The sequence below is a fragment of the Cyprinus carpio genome, chromosome A24 (assembly GCF_018340385.1).
Source record: "Cyprinus carpio isolate SPL01 chromosome A24, ASM1834038v1, whole genome shotgun sequence".
NCBI classification, from domain to species: Eukaryota; Metazoa; Chordata; class Actinopteri; order Cypriniformes; family Cyprinidae; genus Cyprinus; species Cyprinus carpio.
Genome location: NC_056595.1, coordinates 19,921,154 through 19,943,222, shown reverse-complemented (window position 1 = coordinate 19,943,222; position 22,069 = coordinate 19,921,154). Strand labels below are relative to the sequence as shown.

At 35.6% G+C, this 22,069-nt stretch overlaps 1 protein-coding gene across 3 annotated transcripts; it reads left to right on the top strand.

The window, feature by feature from the left end:
- Positions 1-1,464: 1,464 nt before the first annotated feature.
- LOC109066003 (TLC domain-containing protein 4-B-like) lies at positions 1,465-21,946 on the top strand. 3 transcript variants are annotated; one of them, XM_019082983.2, is made up of 7 exons: positions 1,465-1,779; positions 9,186-9,355; positions 11,336-11,425; positions 11,581-11,639; positions 12,798-12,892; positions 18,215-18,288; positions 19,299-21,946. In XM_019082983.2, exons 2-7 carry the CDS (start codon positions 9,201-9,203, stop codon positions 19,612-19,614), a joined length of 789 nt encoding a protein of 262 aa, XP_018938528.2. In that variant the 5' UTR covers positions 1,465-1,779; positions 9,186-9,200; the 3' UTR covers positions 19,615-21,946. The 3 variants fall into 3 exon arrangements, with proteins under 3 accessions (XP_018938528.2, XP_042570502.1, XP_042570501.1); XM_042714567.1 differs by lacking the exon at positions 1,465-1,779 and adding an exon at positions 4,447-4,778; XM_042714568.1 differs by lacking the exons at positions 1,465-1,779; positions 12,798-12,892 and adding an exon at positions 4,405-4,778 and having other exon boundaries at positions 11,581-11,608.
- Positions 21,947-22,069: the final 123 nt, after the last annotated feature.

The window sequence follows — 22,069 nt, the reverse complement described above, 5'->3', positions numbered from 1 at the left end:
CAAGTAGGGTGACCCATACTCAGAATTTGTGCTCTGCATTTAACCCATCCAAAGTGCACACACAGCAGTGAACACACACACACCCGGAACGGTGGGCAGCTATTTATGCTGCAGCGCCCAGGAAGCAGTTGGGGGTTCGGTGCCTTACTCAAGGGCACCTCGTGGTATTGCCGGCCCGAGACTCGAACCCACAACCTTAGGGTTAAGAGTCAAACTCTCTAACCACTAGGCCACGACTTCCCCCAAAAGTGTTATATATTATGGATCTGAAAATTAATACAATGTGCATTAAAAGAAACTTTAATTTCTGACACTCACATAGATCAGTCATGGGAAATCCCTTTTACCTGTTATCCAGCATATTCATGAATGGGGGGAAAAATAGAAAAATTTATCCTAAAAATATCTGAATAATGAGAATGGTGATTAGAGGAGAGTACTGATGGATGGTGCTTCATTAAGTAGTTTGCCATGTGGCTGGGGTGCAGTGATGTGTGGTTCTGACCTAGCTATTTTTAGCTCTGTGGGACAAAAATGGCTCAAAATATTCATCATCTAAATCTGTCCTCCAAACGGCATTTACAAAATAAAGAAACCACGGGGAATATACGGGGGTAAATGTGGTAATCATTCAGTTTCAGTGATTGCTGTGGTAATACCATCCCTGTACCATGCTACACATTGTTTAAAAATAAACTAAATCATGTTTTAATACTCTTATTAAAATGTCTAATTAGCTAAATTTAGGAACGACACAAATCTATGAGAGCTGTTCACAAGTGTTGTGAACGAATCGGTTGTGTCTAATGAATCTTTCAGGTGAGCGAATCATTCTCGACTCTTTTTCGTTTACTGGGGTGCATGACTGTATTTTTTTTCTTTTTCTGATTGACTATAGCAAGAGCCAATAGCATTTGAGTGTGGGCTGTAAGAGAGCATCTCATTGGTTGGATCGACTAAACGAATACGCCCCTTCATTTTGTGAAGGATGCTTCAGAGACACAAAAGGAAACATCTAGTTCGTAAATGAACACGATTGTCACATTTTATGAATTATATAGTGTTTATATGATCATATATATCATAGTTTACTAGAATTAACTTGAATCCCATTCAAGAAGAGAAAGGAGATGAAGAATTATGGATGTGTACAAATGACACATCTTTAAATGACATAAGAACTTATTGAAACTTGTGTAGTTTCTTATCGTTGTTTTAGCTCGATAAAACCCGGCAGCGCACAAACGGAGGAAAGTAGCTCTCCTTTTCACGGAAAACGCGATTATATCTCCAAAACGACTTGTTTTTTGAACGAATCAGTAGAGAGAATAATTCAGTCACTCACTTTTTTGCCACCTACTGGTGTAACGATGACCTGCAGGAACGGCCTCTGAATGAATCCTGTTAGTGAATGAATTCAAAAGACTCGACTCACTGATGAATCAAAAGAGTGACGTCCGTGTGTGAATATCTCTTTAAGAATGAAGCTGAAATGGGATCCTCTCGTTCCCTCACCTTCACTTACAGCCAGCCATCATCAACACATCATCATCCTCAACATGTTCTCACCGTCGCGCGTTTATAAAACCCTCACGCATCGCAGATTGAGATTATTATAAGGACCACCCGTTTCTCCGATTGATATGAAATCATGCATTTCATATCGCCGTGGAGAGAGGAGAATCATGCATGTGTCTGATTGAAGCAAAACACGGATTTTTATCAGCCCATGTTTTCATGCACAACTGACCAGCAGACACCATTGATGATCGATAAGAGGTAAGCATATGGTTAATGCATGCATTGCGTGATACCAAGCAATATTTTTAATGCACAAGTGTTGTGTTTTCAGCCATCACTGCGGTGTAATGTGGCCTAAAGAAAGCAGCAGGCGTGTTGGTAACAACACGAGTCGATTTCCGTCCATCGCAATGTTTTTACAGAGCTTTAGTAGAGATGTGATTAAGTATTTGTTTGTGTTATCAGACTGTCAGTGCTGAATTACGGTCTTTGATGTATTTTTCGCACGCGCACATCTTCATATAATGCTCATCTATTCACAAATGTACATATATATGTGCATTTAATGCACAAGCAATGCGGTTCAATGCAGTACACCAGTCGGAGTGAAATAACCGACTTTATTGACAAATGAAGGCTAAAAAGACATTTAAAAAACAAAATCTGAGTTTAATGTTTAATTATGCACTTAAAGATGTGTTCGAGTCGAACTGAAGATGCATGTCAGTATTGAACGGAAACATTTGTTCAGGTATGCGACCAAAAAAAAACATTCATTTTCTCTGTATTTAATGGAAATGCTAAACGCAGCACAGATGTTTTGGTTGTATTTGGCGTTTTTCATCAAAAAATGTATTTCTGACTTTTCAAAAGTACTTTCTTCTGAGGTGTTTTGTTTTACTTTCAGTTTTGAGAGCTGTACCTTGTGAATAGTTTTCAAATAACGTTACCAAGTGAAAATGAACATGTGCCATGTTCTTAGAAATTTAATATTAGTTTTGTAAAATGTTGATGCTATTTAAAAAAAGAAAATAAAAGATTTGATTTTGGCTCTTATTTGTCAGGTGGTACAAATCAAGCAATGTTAAAAATTGCTTTGAGAAAACAAAGACACAAACATTTGAATATTTGCAAAATTTAAAATTGTGGTTTCCAGGCCTTAATTTTTTTTAAAAGTAATCTAATTAAATTGTTGTTTCTGTATATTTATGTGTGTGTGTATACTTTGTAGATTGTGGCTGGCTGCTTTTGCACTACACTTTCCTCAGGGGTTTAATAAAGCATCCATTTAGCAGTCCATCCATACTGCTGCTCTATGAGCCTTGCTTTGCCCGGTCAATATTTCATTCAAGGCAGAGCTGCCTCTCTTAAAATATGATGCATTTACTCAATGCACTAAAGCATGCCAGCAATGCAGCTTTGTCAGTGCTGTGATCTGCCGCCCACATGACAAACCTGTACACCAGTATGGAAAGCATGTTAATCTACCCAATCAGACATTTCTGCAACTGAATGTTTTTTACAGTTGGCTTTTTGTTTCTTAAACTCCATGTTCACAGTTGAGATGCATGCACATGCAGCACGTGTTCACACGTGTTCATCTGTGAAAACTACTGAACTTCCTGTTACCATTTTGCTTCATGACCTCTTTGGATGCCTGCCTTGCACAACAAGTGTGAACCTGTATAGGACCTTTAAATGCACTCACCCTCACCCCTCCTCTATGTGTGCATGTTGCCTATTGCTACATAAAGTACATCTAAATTTAGTGACCGCCTGTTTTGTGACTCCTGTCGCCCCATGAGGAGATGTGCTGATGTCACAGTCTGTTAGTTTAGTTGTTTGACCATGTTCTGAAATATTGCTTACTACAACTCAGTTGTTTATAACCTCGTTAATGCTTTTTATTCATTGTAGTTTTTCAGCCATCTTTTATACACCCTTTATAACCCCATTGTTAGACCGATATGTAGACCTATAATGATTTTGTAATGGCCGATGGCTGATATAAAGCTGATATTTATGATATCACACTGTTTAATTGAAATAACATGCATACCAATTGCTGTATTTAAATTTTACATATTTAACACATTGAATAAAAAGGAAGTAAAAAACACTAACAGTGCACTCAGTAATCTAGTAAGTTTTCTTAGATAAAGATCAGGTAATGCTAATTTTTTACATACTGTACATATTGACATATGACTTGGAAACTTGATATAGCGCAGCATAGTTTGAAATCAAGGATTTAAAGATTACACTCATATCTGCGTTCACATACTGGCTTTCTTAGCACTGTCAAAATAAAAGTCCTTTCACTGTCAAAATAAAAGCTACTTCTGATAGTTATTGTACAAAACCGATGTTGATAATTTAAAAATGACAAATACTGGTATATCGGTCTACCTCTAGTTATATGCACCATGATTCCGGTTTATTTGTCAGCAAAATTCCACTGGATAATGCAAAACGCACAATTTTGCATCATCAGGAAATCTTTGGACAGCTTCGGGGCTTTTCTTTCTGTTTTGTCTAGTCATGTAGCAGGAATTAAAAAATAGTTTTGTGTTTCTAGTGCATAGACAGGAAAGTTTTATTAATAGCCTATCTTGCCAGCGGTGAACTCCCTTTTTAATTGTTCCAACTAACCCAACATAGACACATTGGCTGAACCAGAGGTATTAGTTTGCATTGGAACTACCTTTTTGTCCAGTCAGTGAAAGACTAGTGTAGGGAGCCTGTGTTTTGGTGTAGAAATGGCACCCTTCACCCTTTGGGTGTTGGAATATACTTATTAAGGGAGGTGGTATTGGCTTATTTTTTTGTAGCAATAATTTAGCAAGTTAAGGCATGTTAGGATAGGAATGAGTGACTCATTTCCTGTGTGAAACTTGTTTAATATATCTTTGCTGATATGCGGATCTCCTTGACGGTTGGCTTGCCGTTGGAAGTCTGCAGTTGTTGTGACACGTAGAAACAGTAGAGACTCTCTCTGTATGCTACATCTGTCGTTGCAATGTTGTGCGGACATTTATTATCTTTTTTTTTTAAATTTCTGTTTCTCTGCTAAAAGTTTATATTGGGAACGGAGTTCTCTTCAATGTAGATGACCTTAAAGCAAGTATGCAGACTAAAAGCCACAAAACTCCAATTTCGTGGTTTTCAAAACTATCAGTCTCTTCTTACTACACTCTCAGTGCAATGGGTGCATGTTTTGTATTTGTCTCTCGTCCTTTGAACACTTAGTGCCTCAGGTAAGAGTGCGATTCATGTTTTCCATTAGCTGTTGTGGGCCAGAGGTCATGAAAGTAGATCAACAGGAGATGTTATGAGCACTTGGATGCCCTGTGGAAAATGTAAAACGATGCTTCCTCCTTGAGTTTTCTGGATTTTCCTTGTGTTGAGGACCTATTTGTAAATTTTATGTGCTGATAAGTACAATATATTTCACAGTATTGTTTCTTTAACGGTGTGTGTGTGTGTGTGTGTGTGTGTATATCTGCTTAATGACTAAATGTAAATATATATTAGGGATGTCAACGATTAATCGATGATCGATTAATTGTCGATAAGAGATGCAATCGATTAAAGCAATCATGGTCGATTAACCTGTTTGATTTTGGGTTGCATGTAAGTTAATGCGCAAAACAAGTGCAAGCTTAATGTGATTTAAACTTTACATTAAAATAGAAACAACACAAAGTTATTCAACATGGAAAGCAATGGAAATGTAGTAATTAAGTCATTTCCCCAGATAATTGTTTTATATCGTGTGCTTTGTAGGGCTGCGGGACACAGGACAGAAAGGCTATCAATTTGTTAATTTGTTCCTACGACTTATTAATTTGTGGCAACTGTCCATGTTTCATCAATTTGTTTCTTTAAATAACCCATGATTTAACTGAAATAAGGGAACAAATTAATAAATCGAACGAATTCTTGATTCATGAAATCTTTCATTTCCCTTCCTGCATGTTTACCACAGTAAGAGATGCGAAAACAGTGATTTAAAAGTGAAAGACAATCAAATAAACCTGCAAAATTAGAGGGTTAGACGGTGAGGATTTAGGAAAAGAAACAATGCCTAAATATTATTGAATTTGTGGAAATTTGTGACCAACCAGTAAACCAGAACAAAGCTGCATAAATGTAAGCAATGGGCTGGAACTGTGACCGATATTGTTTTTTTAACAGCCGATGCCGATATCTTGGAAAGCAGGGTGGCCGATATAAAGCCGATATAATTTTATTTAATGTCACTGAAAAAAATATATACTAAATTTTTTAAAGGTAAGTGGTTGCAAACAATTTGTTTTAGCTACATTTAATAATATTTTTTTTTTGTAAGTTAGCCAACTAAATTTATTTAAATGTAGCTAAAATAAATCGATTGCAACCACTTACCTTAAAAAAAAGAAAAAGTAAATTCAATGAATCATTTTTATTAATTGTATTTAAGAAATTTGAAATCATTTGAAATGGGTAAAAAAATAAATGTGTAAAATAAACATGCTTATACTTTAAGTGGCAAAGTATTTTTCACAAATAAATATTTAATAAAAATATAAATAAAAAGGAAGTAAACATTGTAACCAACAGGGCACTCAGTATTCTGAGAAGTTTGTGTGCATTGGGAATCACATTTTTTTCAAATAAAGCCAAGGTAACACTCATTTTACATACAGCATACAGTGAAACATGAATGACATGAATATGACATCGGGCAAAAGCATGAAGCGCAGCATAATTTAAAATCACGAGTTTAAAGTCTGTCGATCGCGCATGTCAGTGAAGCTGAACTCTCCTCCTGTCAGCGTTCAATTCACACGGACCGACCGTCACACAGAGAACACGCGAGCATGCAGGACACACATCCACACTTCATAAGCTCTCACAGCTGGATTCGACTAAGTTTGCAGGGTTTTTGAAATTAGATGTTCATTAGTCATTCAAAGATTTGTTTAAATGATGTAAAAGCGTATTTTCTGAATGCTGACGGCAAACGAGAAAGTATTATAATGTTTGCCTTTCTATTACTAACAATATAAAAGCAATCGTTATAATACCTTTTTTGTATACATTTTAATTCCTTTGTTTAACCATTCTATCTGATTATTAGACAGACGTCTATCCGTATTAGACAGAACTGTTAACAACGACAGCGAAGAAGAGGGAGAATGTGAGCACTGTGTGTTCAGGCGCTGCGTTCTCAGCGCTGTCAAAATAAAAGTCCAACCACGAACGCATCGGCCAAACAGAAAAACTTATCGGCTGATGCCGATATTTGAAAGATGCCAAATATCGGCCGATATATTAGCCTTGGCGATATATCGGTCGACCACTAGCATCCAAAAACATGGTCGCGATGTAAAATTTTCCATAACCAATTATTCCTCTAATAAACAAAGCTTTTATACCACACTTGTCATAATCAGAGCTTATAATTTGTAAATAAATAAATACTGGATTTAAAACAGCAATTAAAAGGCGCTGTGACCGACACAGACAATACGTTTTCCCGGAGCATTCAATGTCACTAAATGGTGACGCCGAGCATCATTCACAAGTTTCTGCATGGACCTAACTACAGCCTAGAACACAAGGTTTACAGCCCTGGGACAAAATGGGATGCTTTAAGGAAAATGTATAGCCTATATAAGTAATAGGCCCAACATAAAAATAACTAAATATATCTGACTTAAATAATTAAGATAACGAATTTAAAACAGAAGTGTGGCAGCGCTCCATAAATTCATGTAAAAAAAAAAAGAAAAAAGATGACAACGACCATTCTGTTTGCTTTATTTTACAAGAGCACAAATCTTCTTTTTATTGTGAGTGTGCACAAATGAAAGTAAACACTTCTGTGGATTATATCTTACTCCAAAAAGTTTTTTTTTTTCTTTTTCTTTTTAATGTTTCAGCTGTTTCGATCGCGCTGGCGCCTAGCACGCACGTATTCTAGCAATTCAAACTTACATCGCAGTTCATTATCAAAATAAAATAGTCAACCAAACATATAAAAGGTTACACTGGACGGTTTAAATAGACCGTAGTATACCATACTGGTCCACTCTGCTGTTATGCCAAGGACGTTTTTTCTCATGTGAAGAGGATGATCTTTTCCGTCTATATGCGAATGCGTGTAAAATACAAGCCAAGTTTACATTATAAACAATAGTTTAACATTCAAATACATTGCGAATATGGAAACATTTCGATTTGTGCCGAACGAGACGTGAGCAATAACCTCCAAAAACATCCAAACGCGCTCGCTCGTCCTCGTATGCACGCACGCACTGTCACAATCTAATGCACTGTAAATGCTGGATTTTTAAAAACAAATAGGCCTACTGGAATGCAAAAATTAAAAATCTGACATTTTCTGGAACAGAACCAAGCAGGATCAAATTAAGTACTGGTCATAATACTCCAAAAAAATGTTTGCTGCAGCAGCGCCGATGGAAGTGGTGACTACTTTTCAGCATCATTACTCCAGTCTTCAGTGTCACACGACCCTTCAGAAATTATTCTTATATGCTGACTTGGTGCTCAAGAAACATTTATTATTATCGTCAATATTGAAAACTGCTGTGCTGCTTTTTTGAGGAAACTGTGATGCACTACCATTTAAAAGTTTGGATTAAGTAGGATTATAAATATATAAAACAGTGTTACTGTGGCTCAGTTGTAGAGCGTTGCGTTAGCAGCGCAAAAAGGTTGTGGGTTCAATTCCCAGGGATCACAGATACTGATAAAAAAAAAAAAAATGTATAGCCAGAATGCACTGTAAGTCACTTTGGATAATAGCGTCTGCTAAATTCATAAATGTTATTATGTTATTTATAATATTTACCCCTAGGGTGCATACTGGTACCTTTAGTAAGAAAAGGTATCGCTCCAACTTTTGTACTTTTTTTTTTTTTTTTTCCTGAGAGTGTATTAAAGACACTTTCTACAGGAAGTGAGAAAAGTACAGGCGAGCATGAATGAGATCTATGTCTTTTGTTCTTTGTGCTTATCCACTCCTGCTAGACCCAGTTAAAACGCTATGATTATTTTGACCCAAGCTTTATCTTTATGGATCACTGCTTCCTTACTATGTGCTTCAAAGGGGACAGACTTGTTTTTCTGGTGCACAGTGACAGCAACAGACTGCAAGAGGAACTGTGTGAGGAGAAGGTTGACATTTAGATCCAAGCTCAATATGATCTGTACATACAGTACTACTATCAAGTATTGCATATTGTGTCATTTATGACAACAGAAGCCTGCTAGAATAGTTGTGCATCCTGCATGTGTAACATATCTGAGATTTTGGACAGTGTTTTGGAATGGTCAACAGACTCTTGCATCACACCTAGCAGCATTAATATCAACCAATGATGCTTTAAATAAAGTCAGAGAGGACTGATTTTGTGACCGTTCCCACAGCCTGTATTAGTTTTATGGGCTTCAGATAGAGACATGGGCTTTGCGTCACCTCTTTTGTTTCTCATTGCTAACACAGTAATCACGTCTGTTAAACATTTACCTTACTTTTCTACTGAAACTGTGCTTTCCGTTCACAGCTTTCCGTTGTGATTTCAACAGGACATAGATGTGCATGTCTTACTGTAAAGCGTCTTCAAGTGTTTTTTCTGTTGCTCTTTCTTTTGCAGTGGGGTCGGGTGGCCATGGACCCCTTCAGCCAGCTGATCCTGCTCATCTCGGTGGTGAGTTTTTGCACCTTCCAGTGGCTCTTTCACAGTGTGAGCCCATGGGCGTCATCCAGAATCAGCCCTGGCTTCCTCAAACTCAACCACAAACAGAAGATCGAGTGGAACTCAAGGTACAGAAACATGTTTTGTGTCGTCTGTTTGGGCGCTGGGACTAATTCAGCATTTCTCTTTGGATGTATTACCTTCTCATGTTCAGTGTTTCTTAAATACAAAGGAGTAATTGTAAGCTGTGTGTGTTTGATTGGATGAGTCATTTGTTTAGGAATTGGACTACACAGATTCAATAAAAGATCTGACTCAATTCATTTGGGAATCACATAGACATATCTAGTTGCACTGTATGTGTTTGGTTTGCTAAAAAGATCCGGCTTAAAAGACTCATTTGTTCAGGAATCATTTGGAAAACTGGTTGCACTGTATGTTTTTGATTCACTATAAAGAACTGGCTCATAAAGAGTCATTTGTTTAGGAATCGGACTACACCGGTTGCACTGTGTGGTTTGGATTTATTAAAAAGAACTCACTCAAAAGACAAATTCATTTGGGAATCATTTAGACAACTGGTTGCACTGTTTCTGTTTGATTTACTAAAAAGATCCAGCTCAAAGGAATCATTTGGAAAACTGGTTGCACTGTATAGTTTTGATTCACTAAAAAGAACTGGTTCATAATGAATTATTTGTTTAGGAATCGGACTACACCGGTTGCACTGTGTGGTTCTGATTCATTAAAAAGAACTCACTCAAAAGACTAATTCATTTGGGAATCATTTAGACAACTGGTTGCACTGTTTCTATTTGATTTACTAAAAAAGATCCGGCTCAAAGGAATCATTTGTTCAGGAATCATTTGGAAAACTGGTTGCACTGTATGGTTTTGATTCACTAAAAAGAACTGGCTCATAAAGAGTCATTTGTTTAGGAATCGGACTATACCGGTTGCACTGTGTGGTTCTGATTCATTTAAAAGAACTCACTCAAAAGACAAATTAATTTGGGAATCATTTAGACAGCTGGTTGCACTGTTTCTATTTGATTTACTAAAAAGATCCAGCTCAAAGGAATCATTTGTTCAGGAATCATTTGGAAAACTGGTTGCACTGTATGGTTTTGATTCACTAAAAAGAACTGGCTCATAAAGAGTCATTTGTTTAGGAATCGTACTATACTGGTTGCACTGTGTGGTTCTGATTTATTAAAAAGAATTCACTCAAAAGACTAATTCATTTGGGAATTGTTTAGAGGTTACTGGTTGCACTACATGTTTTTGATTTACTTAAAACAACTGGCTCATAAAGAGTCATTTGTTTAGGAAACGTACTACACTGGTTGTACCATGTGGTTTTGATACGTTGAGAAGAACTGGGTCAAAAGACTCATACAGTGCAAACAGGTATGTCTAAATGATTCTTTAACAAATGCTTTTGATTCACTGGGAAGAACTAGCTCATACGAGTCATTCGTTTTGGAATTGTATTGCTCAAATTGTGTGCTTAGACATAACCAAACACCGGTCGCACACGGTGTACCGGTATGTTTCTGGTTCACTAAAAAAGACTCATTTGTTTTAGAATCAAATTACACTGTGTTTATTCACTAAATGGAACATACTCAAAATATTAAATCAGAAATTTAGACATAACTGTTTGCACTGTATGTTTTTGATTTACTGGTTTTTAAGTGTCATTATTTTAGGAAGCAAACTACACTATAATTCCACTTATATACAATTACAAGCGGCAGTATGTTGAATATCACTAGTGGATTCGCAGCGGTGCTTCAAATATTTCCCTGTTAAATGTCTTATCAGAAGACTTTGCTGTGGAGAGCATGTTGTAAGCTGTCGCTCAAACTTTAACGTCTGTGTATGCATAAAGAAGCTGGTGAAGATGGCAGCGATAATGCTCATTTCAGTGGGCTGTCAAGAGAACTGATCTGTAGATGTAGGACACACAGGGCTGAGTTGATTGACAGCAGTCAATCGCTCTGTTTCCATTGTTCCAACTTGACATTGTTTTATGGGAGAAGCAAACCACTGTTAACACTGCTGTCATGTGCTATAAAACCATTCGCTTTTTTGTGTCTCTGCAGGACTGTGTCCACGCTCCACGCCCTGTTGGTCGGCCTTTTCTGCCTCTACATCCTGTTCTTCGATGAGGCTGTCAATCAGGACCCCGTATGGTGAGCGCTCTGCTGTTATACCGACCGGTCACACTGCATTCAGAGCATGCTGGGAAAGTGCTGCTCTTTACAGACGAGCAGGATGCTTTCAGTAACTGTTTTAAGGTGGTCTTGTTGTAAATCTCAGTGCCTTGTCCTCATCTTTACCACAACAGGGGAGATCCTACTCTGGTGAAGATAAACGTGAGCATTACTACAGGCTACCTCATATCTGGTGAGAGCTTACGGCAGATATCTGATAGTGTTTGGAGTGCTGCATCATTCATTAAATGCAAGACATTTTGAGGACAGTTAGGGGTTTCTTGTAATATTGAGAGTTTGATTTGAAAATTCAAGTAAATTTTTTATTTTTTTTTGTACTAATGGTCCTGATTGCATTTTTTGCGTGTTTCTAGTGGATTGATTTATTTAAATGGTTGGTTATCCCATTTTCAACAAAGAAACACCTCTCTAGAAAAATTTCACCATCTCTGTGACCATGTTAACCTGGTTGCAGATGATTCTGTAAAATGTCTGTTTTTTTTTTCAGTTTTTACTTTCTTTTTTTTTTTTTTTTTACTTTTTTGTAGCTGATTATTGAGCTTTGTTTCAATGAGTTTTTTTTTCCTATTTTGAGTTGTAATTTTTTGTCATAACTTGTTATAAATTATTTGACCAATATAATGTAATTATGTACTTAATGTACATAAAATGAAATTTTACTAATTTATCATGAACTGATGGAGAAAGATAACGAATTAAAGTTTTAAGTAAAGTTTAATTTGTTAACAGTAGTTAAATACATAAATTAATATGAATTAACAATGAGCAATACTTCAGAATGTTTTAATCTCAGCGTTAATTCCGAATGCATTTTTTCAGCCAATTCATCAAACAATTAACAAATGTATTATTATCAAAGATTAATAAAATGCTGCAAAAATATATTTATCATTATTCATGTCAGCTAATCCATTAACTAATATTAACAAATATAAACAAAAAAAGTTTCAATTACACCTTTTATTATAATGCAGCTTATTTTAGTCTCAGTTTTTCAGGTTTATGAAAATGTTTTTATGATATTTTATGGTAGTAATCCTTGGTGACATGCATATAAATTGTCAGTTCATGTAATATTTGTGTTAAAATAAAATAAACCAAAAGAACACATGAAGGTATACAGTGTTGGTAGAGGCTTTATGGAATCCTCTAAAAGAAGGTTAAGATGACCACAGAGAAAACTTTGTTTCCTTGTGAGATGTGGGTATATTATAGGCTGGCCATATTATTAGCAGTTCTATGAATGTGTTAATCACTGTTATGGCAATGTTTTCTAATTCTTATTCCTTAAAGAAGTTCTGACTTTTCTTGCCTTTTCTGTGTTTTTCAGATCTGCTGCTTATATTTTACTATTGGAGAGCAATAGGAGACAAGTTTTTTGTAATCCACCACCTGGCAGCATTGTATGCTTACTACTATGTACTGGTGAGTTCCCTGTTGTCCCGTAACAGAACATGCAGGCAAGATGGGAAAGAGACAACCAAGAGTGAGCAGTGGTAGTGTCAGGTGTGCAGCTGGTGCTGAAAGCTCTGTGTTCCCTGGCTGACGCTCCACCACACGAGAGTGATCGCTAAACCATAAACAGAGGAACAGGATGGTCTGAAGGATTTGTCCCTGTTAGTACATCACTTTCTGAAAACGTTCTGATCGGTCATTTCGGTGGCATTGCAGGCAAATTGCAGCATTTTGTGGGCAAACATTTTTGATTAATAACAAGGATAATTGTTTCATGTTTCTCATTTCAATCTGTGGTCTTTTTTTCCGCACAATAATTTAAACTTTCAGTATTTCATGCCTATTTATTTACTTATTTTTATTGCATTTATGTGTTTATGTATTTATTTATGCATTCATTCATTTATGCATTTATCTGTTCATGCAGATAGCTGTGTAATAAGTAGGATAATGAACTGTCAGACAATATAAACCCCTTCATTGTGAAACAAGATTTCTCTGTTGGAGTTTATTTACCAGTAATGACAGACTGACTGTACATTATCTTAAATAAATGTCCAGGAAATACTGTAGAAAGAACTGCACTCTGTCATTCTGGTCTAGCGACCTTCTTTAGGTATTTTTAACAAAATTTGACCCCATATGTGACCTGTGAACTTCTCCGAATTTTCATTTGTAGATTTTTTTTTTATTTTTTATTATTAAGAATAAATCATATGGTTGACTCATCATCCAGCAACTAACTTGTTGATAACCTAAGTGAGGTTGAATAATTAATCTGTTTTTTTTTTTAATCAAAATAGGTGCTTTAATTACCATGTTGATGACATGTTTTCACTTTATTCATTCATTCATGATTTATTAGTTTGCACAGTGCAGCTGTCTTGGAAAATTTTCATTTTCAAATTTTTTGAAGCATCATCATTTCATATATGCGTTTAGACTGATGTTATTAAAAATAAGTTTAAAAGATAGTCCAACTTTGAAAGCTTTTATGCTGCTTGAGATTGAGGCGTTCTGTTGTGCTCTGTCTAGTTAAGAACACAATTACACCTCTTATTTAAACAGCTTCTAAGAAACATGTCTGTTTTGTGCATCCCTATATAGAGTATTCTTTGATTTTTTGTTAAAAATGGTTTCTAGATGGTTGCAGTAACCAGCCCAGATCTTTTACCACTACACTACACCACTGAGGCCACTACTGTTCACTCTTGGTTCAGTTGTACGGTTACCCTCTAGGTCACCAAGTTCTGTAGCTGAGTATGGTTATGATGATGATGATGATGATGATGGTATTTTTTGCATGGAATGCTCATTGACGGTTATGCAGAAGTCCATTCTCTCCTTTTCAACTCTACCTCACTGACCCCCCACCCCTTTAGCAACTCCATCGGTCAGTTCTGGCCGGCTTCCGCCCAAACTGCACCAGATTGGATTGTGTGCATGTGTTGATGCTCGCTGTTCCTGTGGTGCTGTTGGAGGGTTTCCTGTGTGCATGCTCTGATACCTTCCCCTGCTTTGAGCCGATCTTCCTCCTAAAGTCTCTTTTCTAAAACCTAACAACCACGTCTCAACTGCAGGATGAGTAACAGCGAGAAAGCACTTGTTTGTTGGGCTGTGTCGAGATGCTCCACACTCACAAAATGAGAAGGTTTTGCTGAGTAACGGGTTGATCTGGTCCTCAGCTGAATTCTGATTAACTGCGCATTTAGTTTACATGTAGCACAAGTTGTTACTTGTGCCTTTTGATAGAAATTAGTCAGAAATTAGTTATGAAATGAAACTAAACAAAAAATAAAATAGCATCTGTTGATGCTCAGTTGTTTGGCATGAGTCATTCTGTAAAACAGGTGCCTAAAACAAATAAATGTGATATTTAAAGTCACAGTCTATAATGTTTTAACGATTTTATATATGTTGTTAATAGACATGTTATTTTTTATTTAGTACTGACCGGAGTAAGATATTTCACATAAAAGATGTTTACATATAGTCCACAAGAGAAAATAATAGTTGAATTTATGAAAATTACCTTTGGTTTTCCAGCATCTTTCGCATATTTGAACCCTTTCCAAAAGTGACTGTATGATTTTGAGATCCATCTTTTCACTGAGGACAACTGAGCGACTCTGTGTCTTACAAAAGGTTCAAACAGTCACTGAAGCTCCAGGAAAAACCATGCATTGATGGCCTGGAGATATATATATATATATATATATATATATATATGAATGTGTGTGTGTGTGTGTGTGTGTGTGTGTGTGTGTGTATATTTATATACCTTGTAATAACTACATATGCTACTGAATGAAATCTTATTAAATTCTTATTAACTTTAGTTAACTTATTAAAAGCTCTTAATTGTTAAAATCATTAATAGGTAATCCTCACGAAATGACCTGACATGGTAACATGTTTTCTGGGTTATGCTTGCACACTGTGTTTACTAAATGCATGAATGAAAAAAAAAAAAAAAAAAAAAGATTTTTTTTTTTTTTTTTTTTTTTAATAGATTTTTTTTTTTTTTTTTTTTTTCTCAGTCACAGATATATTGTGCATACAAATACATACAACAGAAACTCAAAGGGCACCTGTTATGTAGAAAGACCATGACAAATGATTTTTGATGGCCTAATTAATTGTCTTGGCCTGTTCATTTCTATTAAAAACAAAAAAAACATAAAAATGCATCAGGGGCAGCGACTTTTGATATTAATGGCTTTATTGTTGCTTTCATACCCTATAGTTACCTTGCACTGATTTAATGCAACTTTGAGGATCGCCTCAAACCTGAACGTGCATTATGTTGTCAGGATGTAGACCATACTGTCACTGGTCACTTTAATGACTGCCATTTCAAGCCTTTTTCTAAATCATTATACCTAGATAATAGGTCTAATTTAACATGGAGCTGGAAGTCTTCTGTTGGGTCTCAGTGAGTAATTAAGTCTGTCGTTGGAAATGTCATTCGTTGTTATTGTTTCCTGTGTTTAGAAATGCTATTAGTGTTAAAAGCAGAACTTTTAAGTGTCTTTTTGTTAATTATTGCATTCTTCCCAGGCTAAATTATAATATTCGCCTTATTTTTATCATAAGCATAATATACCCCATCAGTCTCTTCAGTGTTTAATAATTGTGCTTCATCTTAAGAACCAAGCGTTTCGCTAAATTTAGCACTGACATGTAAATTATAATATTCTGTCAAACTGTTAGAGGCTATTTTTTTTTAGAAGTAGAATAAAATCAAATTAATTTGTCAGTGTCGTGCGATTTGTTTCTCATAGTGCATGTCCAGCGAGTCTTAAATGGTGTTGCTGCTTCTGTGTCGTTTGTTCGTTTTGCATTTTTTCTCCACCTTTTTTTTTTTTTTTTTTTCTCTCCAAGAATCTGTCTGTCAGTCTGTCTCTGTCCCACCTAACATGACTTCTTGAATAACGCAGCCTCACTTCCTCTGACCAGCAAAACCCTTCATGCAAAAACTACCAGAGTCACTGTTAGTCGGGTTTAGAGATGAGAGATATAGGCTTGGCTGATCTAGATGGACTCTCTCCTGTCTTGTCTGCTGTCCTGCTGTTATGGAACTCTGAGCAGTTACTAAAGCCCAGTTACAGTATGGACTTACCAGTACCTAGGGGTACCAGCATGCATCTGCTAGCCAACCTGATTATTTTTTTTATCCTTGATTTTTATATGGTCCGTTTTGCAGTAAGTATGCTAATGCATGTTTTATTTGCAGCCCTCAAGGTAAGTGTGTTATCAAGATGCCAAATGTTTATTCTCTTGCTAGAGGAATGATAATGCCAAAACTGGTTTGGAGAGGAACATTTTTGGAATAGGTCCCAATAATCCTCGCTTTGCAAGGAAAGGCTATTAAAGGCTTCATTTCCTGACAAAACGTGCATGGCTGACCATTGCTCCACTAATACAGTGGGATCAAAAAGTATAAGACCACATTAAAAATCTGGGATTTTATTTCTTTATTATGACCTAGAAATGAAGTATTAGCGTTTTGGGAAAAAAGAAAAAATGTAAATAACATTTAAATGATTAAAAAATGCTTAAAAGGGATAGTTCACCCAAAAATGAAATTTGTCATCATTTATTCAACCGCAAGTTGTTTCAAACCTGAATGAGTTTCTTTTTTCTGTTGAAAATAAAAATATATTTTGAAGAATGTGGGAAACCAAACAGTTGGCGGTAGCCATTGACTTCCATAGTCATTTTTTTCCATACTATGGAACTCAATGGCTGCCGTCAATTGTTTGGTTACCAACATTGTTCAAAATATCATCTTTTGTGTTTGGAACAGCTTGAGGGTAAATGCTGTTAGAATTTTCTAACATTTTAGAATTTTTTGCATTTTTGACTGAACTATCTTTTTAATATTCTGAACTATTTCTAAGTCATAATCAAATAAATGTGACATTGATCATGTGAACATTCATATGGTATGATTGCTTCCACTGTAGCACAAGATGACTTTTTTTTTTCAATTGAAATTTTAATTTTAATTGCTATATAATACAATATATATTATATAATAATTTCAATAATTATAATTTGTAGTGAAGAATTCACAATAGAATATTTTCACTAGTGGTATCAGACATTTGGACCCCACTGTATGCGCTTGACAATATGTGGCTTATTTGAAATGTGGGTTGTAATTACTGAAAGCACAGTTTTGGTTTCTAATTTCATAACATTGTTAAAAATCATCCTGTTATCCTTTTATAGTAATTAATTGAGGGATTTTTAAATGACAAATATCAGTAATCTGAACAAAAAACTAGTTTGTTTTAGTTTGGAGCCAGATTATCTAATTTATTCTGTACATAATTGAAAACAGATATTTTTTTCATTATTTATTTAATGCATAAATTTGACATAATATTAGCGTAATCACTCTAATTATCATGCATTCTTCTAATCCATACATGGATGCAATTTTACTTACATTGTGAGTAAAAAATGTAAGTCATTTATAACCTTATATTAACTGGAAAAAAAACAAGCTAAATATAGACAATAAATACTGAGGGACATTATTTGATCTTAAAATAAATCTGTCCGTGCAACCTTTTTTCTGTTATCTACTTTTTTTTTTTTTTTTTTTACTTTGCTCTTTTGTTATGTCTGTCAGAGTAAAGTATCATAACTCAGCACTGAAGAAATTACTGTGGGTACCTGACAGCAGGAGATATTGAGACTCTTGGAGCGGATTCATGAGGCTGTGCATTTCTATAACTCGTCTGTGTCATAGTTTGTTTGTTCTTCACCTTGTGTTTCCAGGGTCAAGGAATGTTGCCTTATTTTGCTAACTTCCGTCTGCTTGCAGAGTTTTCCACACCATGTGTAAACCAACGGTAGGTATTTGGCTGATTAGAGTACAAAATATTTAATGGGCGAACTTTGTAGTTTCACCCACCATGTATGTCTTGAAACCGTTAATGACAACATGAGATCTGAATTAACACTATATACTTTGTTTCTAGTTTTATTGTGTGGATTCATTATTATGATTTAAAATTATTAGCTATAGTATCATGGCTTAACATTGTGTCCTTACTGTAACATAACATTTCCAGCATTATTATTATTTATTTTTTTATTTTTAATTTTTTTGTACACATGTCTGTACACATTTTATTTATTATTTAAAGTGGTGCTGGAGTTTTGACCAAAGAGATTTCATTGCTAGTTCATCCAAAATTGAAAATTTGCTGAAAATGTACTCCCCTTCAGGTCAACCAAGATTTGTTCATCAGAACAGATTTAGAGAAAGTTAGCATTACATCACTTGCTCACCAATGGATCTTCTGCAGTGAATGGGTGCCGTCAGAATGAGAGTCCAAACAGCTGATAAAAACATCACAATAATACACAACAACTCCAGTTCATCAGTTAACATCTTGAGAAGTGAAAAGCTGCATGTTTGTGATAAACAAATCAAGCCATTTTAAGTGTAAACCGTTGCTTCTATCCAAAATACGAGTTCATAATAATTCTTTAAATGTTGGATGTTTACTACAAACTTCGCAGGACTTTAATTAATGGACTAGTCATGTTGATTACTTGTGGATTATTGTGATGTTTTTATCAGCTGTTTGGATTCTCATTCTGACAGCACCCATTCACTGCAGAGGATCCACTGGTGAGCAAGTGATGTAATGCAAAATTTCTTTAAGTCTGTTCTGATGAAGAAACAAACTCATCTACATCTTAAAAAGCCTGAGAGCGAGTAAGTTTTCATTTCGAGTGAACTATTCCTTTCAAATGCCATTTCATGTTGTCTTTAAAAAGAAATTACACAAATGTTGTGATGGTACTGTAGATCAGTTTACAGCATGTCACTTTGCTCACCTGTGTTTTCCAGCTGGTTCTTTGAAGTATTAGGTTACCCCAAAGTCTCCAAGCCCAACATGGCTAACGGGGTACTGATGGCGTTCGTGTTTTTCCTGGTGCGGATCGCCGTCATGCCAGTATACTACAGTCGAATGTGCTCAGTGTACGGCACAGAGGCCTTCTACAAGGTCTCCTTCGGTGGCCGTAGCGCTTGGATCTTCTCCAGCATCTGCCTGGACATCATGAACGTCATGTGGATGCATAAAATCGCTCGCGGCTGCTACAAAGTCCTGCTTTCCAGCCGGAGATCCAAACCCGAGAGCCAGGAGAACGGAAAAACCAATTGAGCGAAAAGAAAGGGCATTTAAATTTTACACCATTTGCTCACAGACAGGGTCATTGTCTTATTGACGGTCTTCATGGGACACTATGGTGCGATAGTGACCGGTAAAGACTTTGAAAACCACCCCAGAGCAATATTTAACAGAGTTAAGATGTAACTCTGACAAAATGTCAAATTGAGAGCTAGTACACCAGAACTATCTAGTACCCCCACTTTTATTTTGTGTTTGTTTTGAAACTGTACACCAAGAAGTGCAAACGATGCACTGTTCGAGTTCACCTGCTGAACTGTGTTTTAACCATGTTTGGTTTTAATTTTAAACTGTGGGCATGCAAACCACATTATTTATTCATCATAGTTCAGTCCCTCGCTCTCAATCACTGTACTTGGCCAAGGGGTCAGTCACCTGATGTTCACGTTTACTTCAAAGCCGCTTATATTGACTGTGAAAGATTCGTCCACACAACTGCACTGTACTAAACAAAGAAAATCGTCAACATGGATCAGTGTACTCAACAAGAATCTCTTGGAAAATTGATGTCACACATTTGTGATGTATATTTTATCGAATGCACCGAGATCCAACTGTGGGTTAAATAGGCAAAATATTTTATATATATACGAGATATGAGCATTGATGCATTGTGATCGCGTTAATACAGAACTGTTTTTAAGAATGAAACCCAGTTTACACTCGCTCCAGATTCTGTTCAGATTTCACTCTGTTCCAATGAAACGGATGTCACACTTTGTTCACACTGTACAGTTAACTGCATGCGGCGATGTTGTTCTCTGAATGTTTGCATTGTACATATAAATTTTATTGAACATGCAGTAATTATTTTAATTCCGTTGGTGTACAGTGTATCCAATCAATACTGAACTTAAATGATCGATTATGATTTGGGAATGGTTTTAAAAGGAAATTCAACAGAGTAGAGAAGAGTGTAGCTCGTGAATGTTCGAAGACTTCTCAATGTTGGATCGTTTTCCTGCATCGTTCCTAATTTATCGAACCAGTTTTGGGATCGGACAGCATGATAATGTTTGTACGGTATATTTATTATTTTTTTAACAGAAGGATATAAAAGTGGTCAGTGTATCCGAGTAGATATACAGTATATGAGAAAATTTACAATACGGTGATACTTTTATGAATTCATTTTAAAATTCATTGTCAACTATGTATGACAAATTTAGTGTAGATACTCATACTGTACACATGGGGTGGCACAGATGTGAGCACGAGTTTTGATTTCAAATGTATGAAAGACAGTTTAGATGGCTTACAGCGATTTGTGTCTGTTTTTAATGAACTAAATACTTGAATTTTGAAATGTTATTCTGAGAGCCAGACCTATGAAGGATTGTCTTTTACTGGCACGAGATATACAGGAATCCATGTTGCGATTCTTTCTTTCTTTCTTTCTTTCTTTCTTTCTTTTTCTTTCTTTCTTTCTTTCTTTCTTTCTTTCTTTCTTTCTTTCTTTCTTTCTTTCTTTCTTTCTTTCTTTCTTTCTTTCTTTCTTTCTTTCTTTCTTTCTTTCTTTCTTTCTTTCTTTTGTATTCAATCACTCAATGCCTTTTTTGTTTTGTTAAATAAACATTTTTTTTTTTTTATTTACTTGTCCTTTTGTGCCATTTAGTGTAATTTTGTACCACATGGTTCATTGTATGGTCATTTAAAGAATGTATGACTATCACTTCAATTGTTTTGCTTTTTAGTTCTCACCAATGTTACAACCAAAGGTCAAAAGTACGAATCATAACATTAATCATACATTTTAAGTAAATGGTGGCACACACCAACAGTCTCAGTATAATTATGAAAACCCCAGAAAACGCCCATCTGGGTGAACAGACATGAATCATAACACTGAACAAGAGTATTCCGAAACAAGCAAAGGAAAATAAGGGATTTAATTCATTGTAAATTATCTTTCAGAACCTTGCTGGTCATTTCAAGCACGAATTATTAATCTGTGAACAGTTAAATGTCATTTAAGATGTCTTTTTTTTTTTTTTTTGTCAGAATATTACATTTTACTTTTACTACAAGTCCTTTCAATATATAAAGATCCAAACTTTTAGTGTTCAGCATTGTTTAATTTATGGAATGTGTAAATGCACAATATGCGTTCCATATACAAACGTCACAGGAAACTGTTGCCATGTAAAGTTTTACATGTGTTACTTCGGTGACCACAGGGATCTTGTTCCCATATACTGAAGGAAAGTGCATGCACCTGAGGAATGAACCTTTATTCTTTCACGTGTCTTTCATTTTTCACTTTCGTTATGCCATTTGCATCAATAAAGCAATATGTTCATTTTGATTCATGATGATTTTGTGACTTCTTTTTAAGGTGAAACCATAAACTATAGGGTGAAACCTTTGTGCTGTGTTTGTTCAATTCAATAGGTCTTGTCTATTAGTTTATTATAATTATTTATTACAC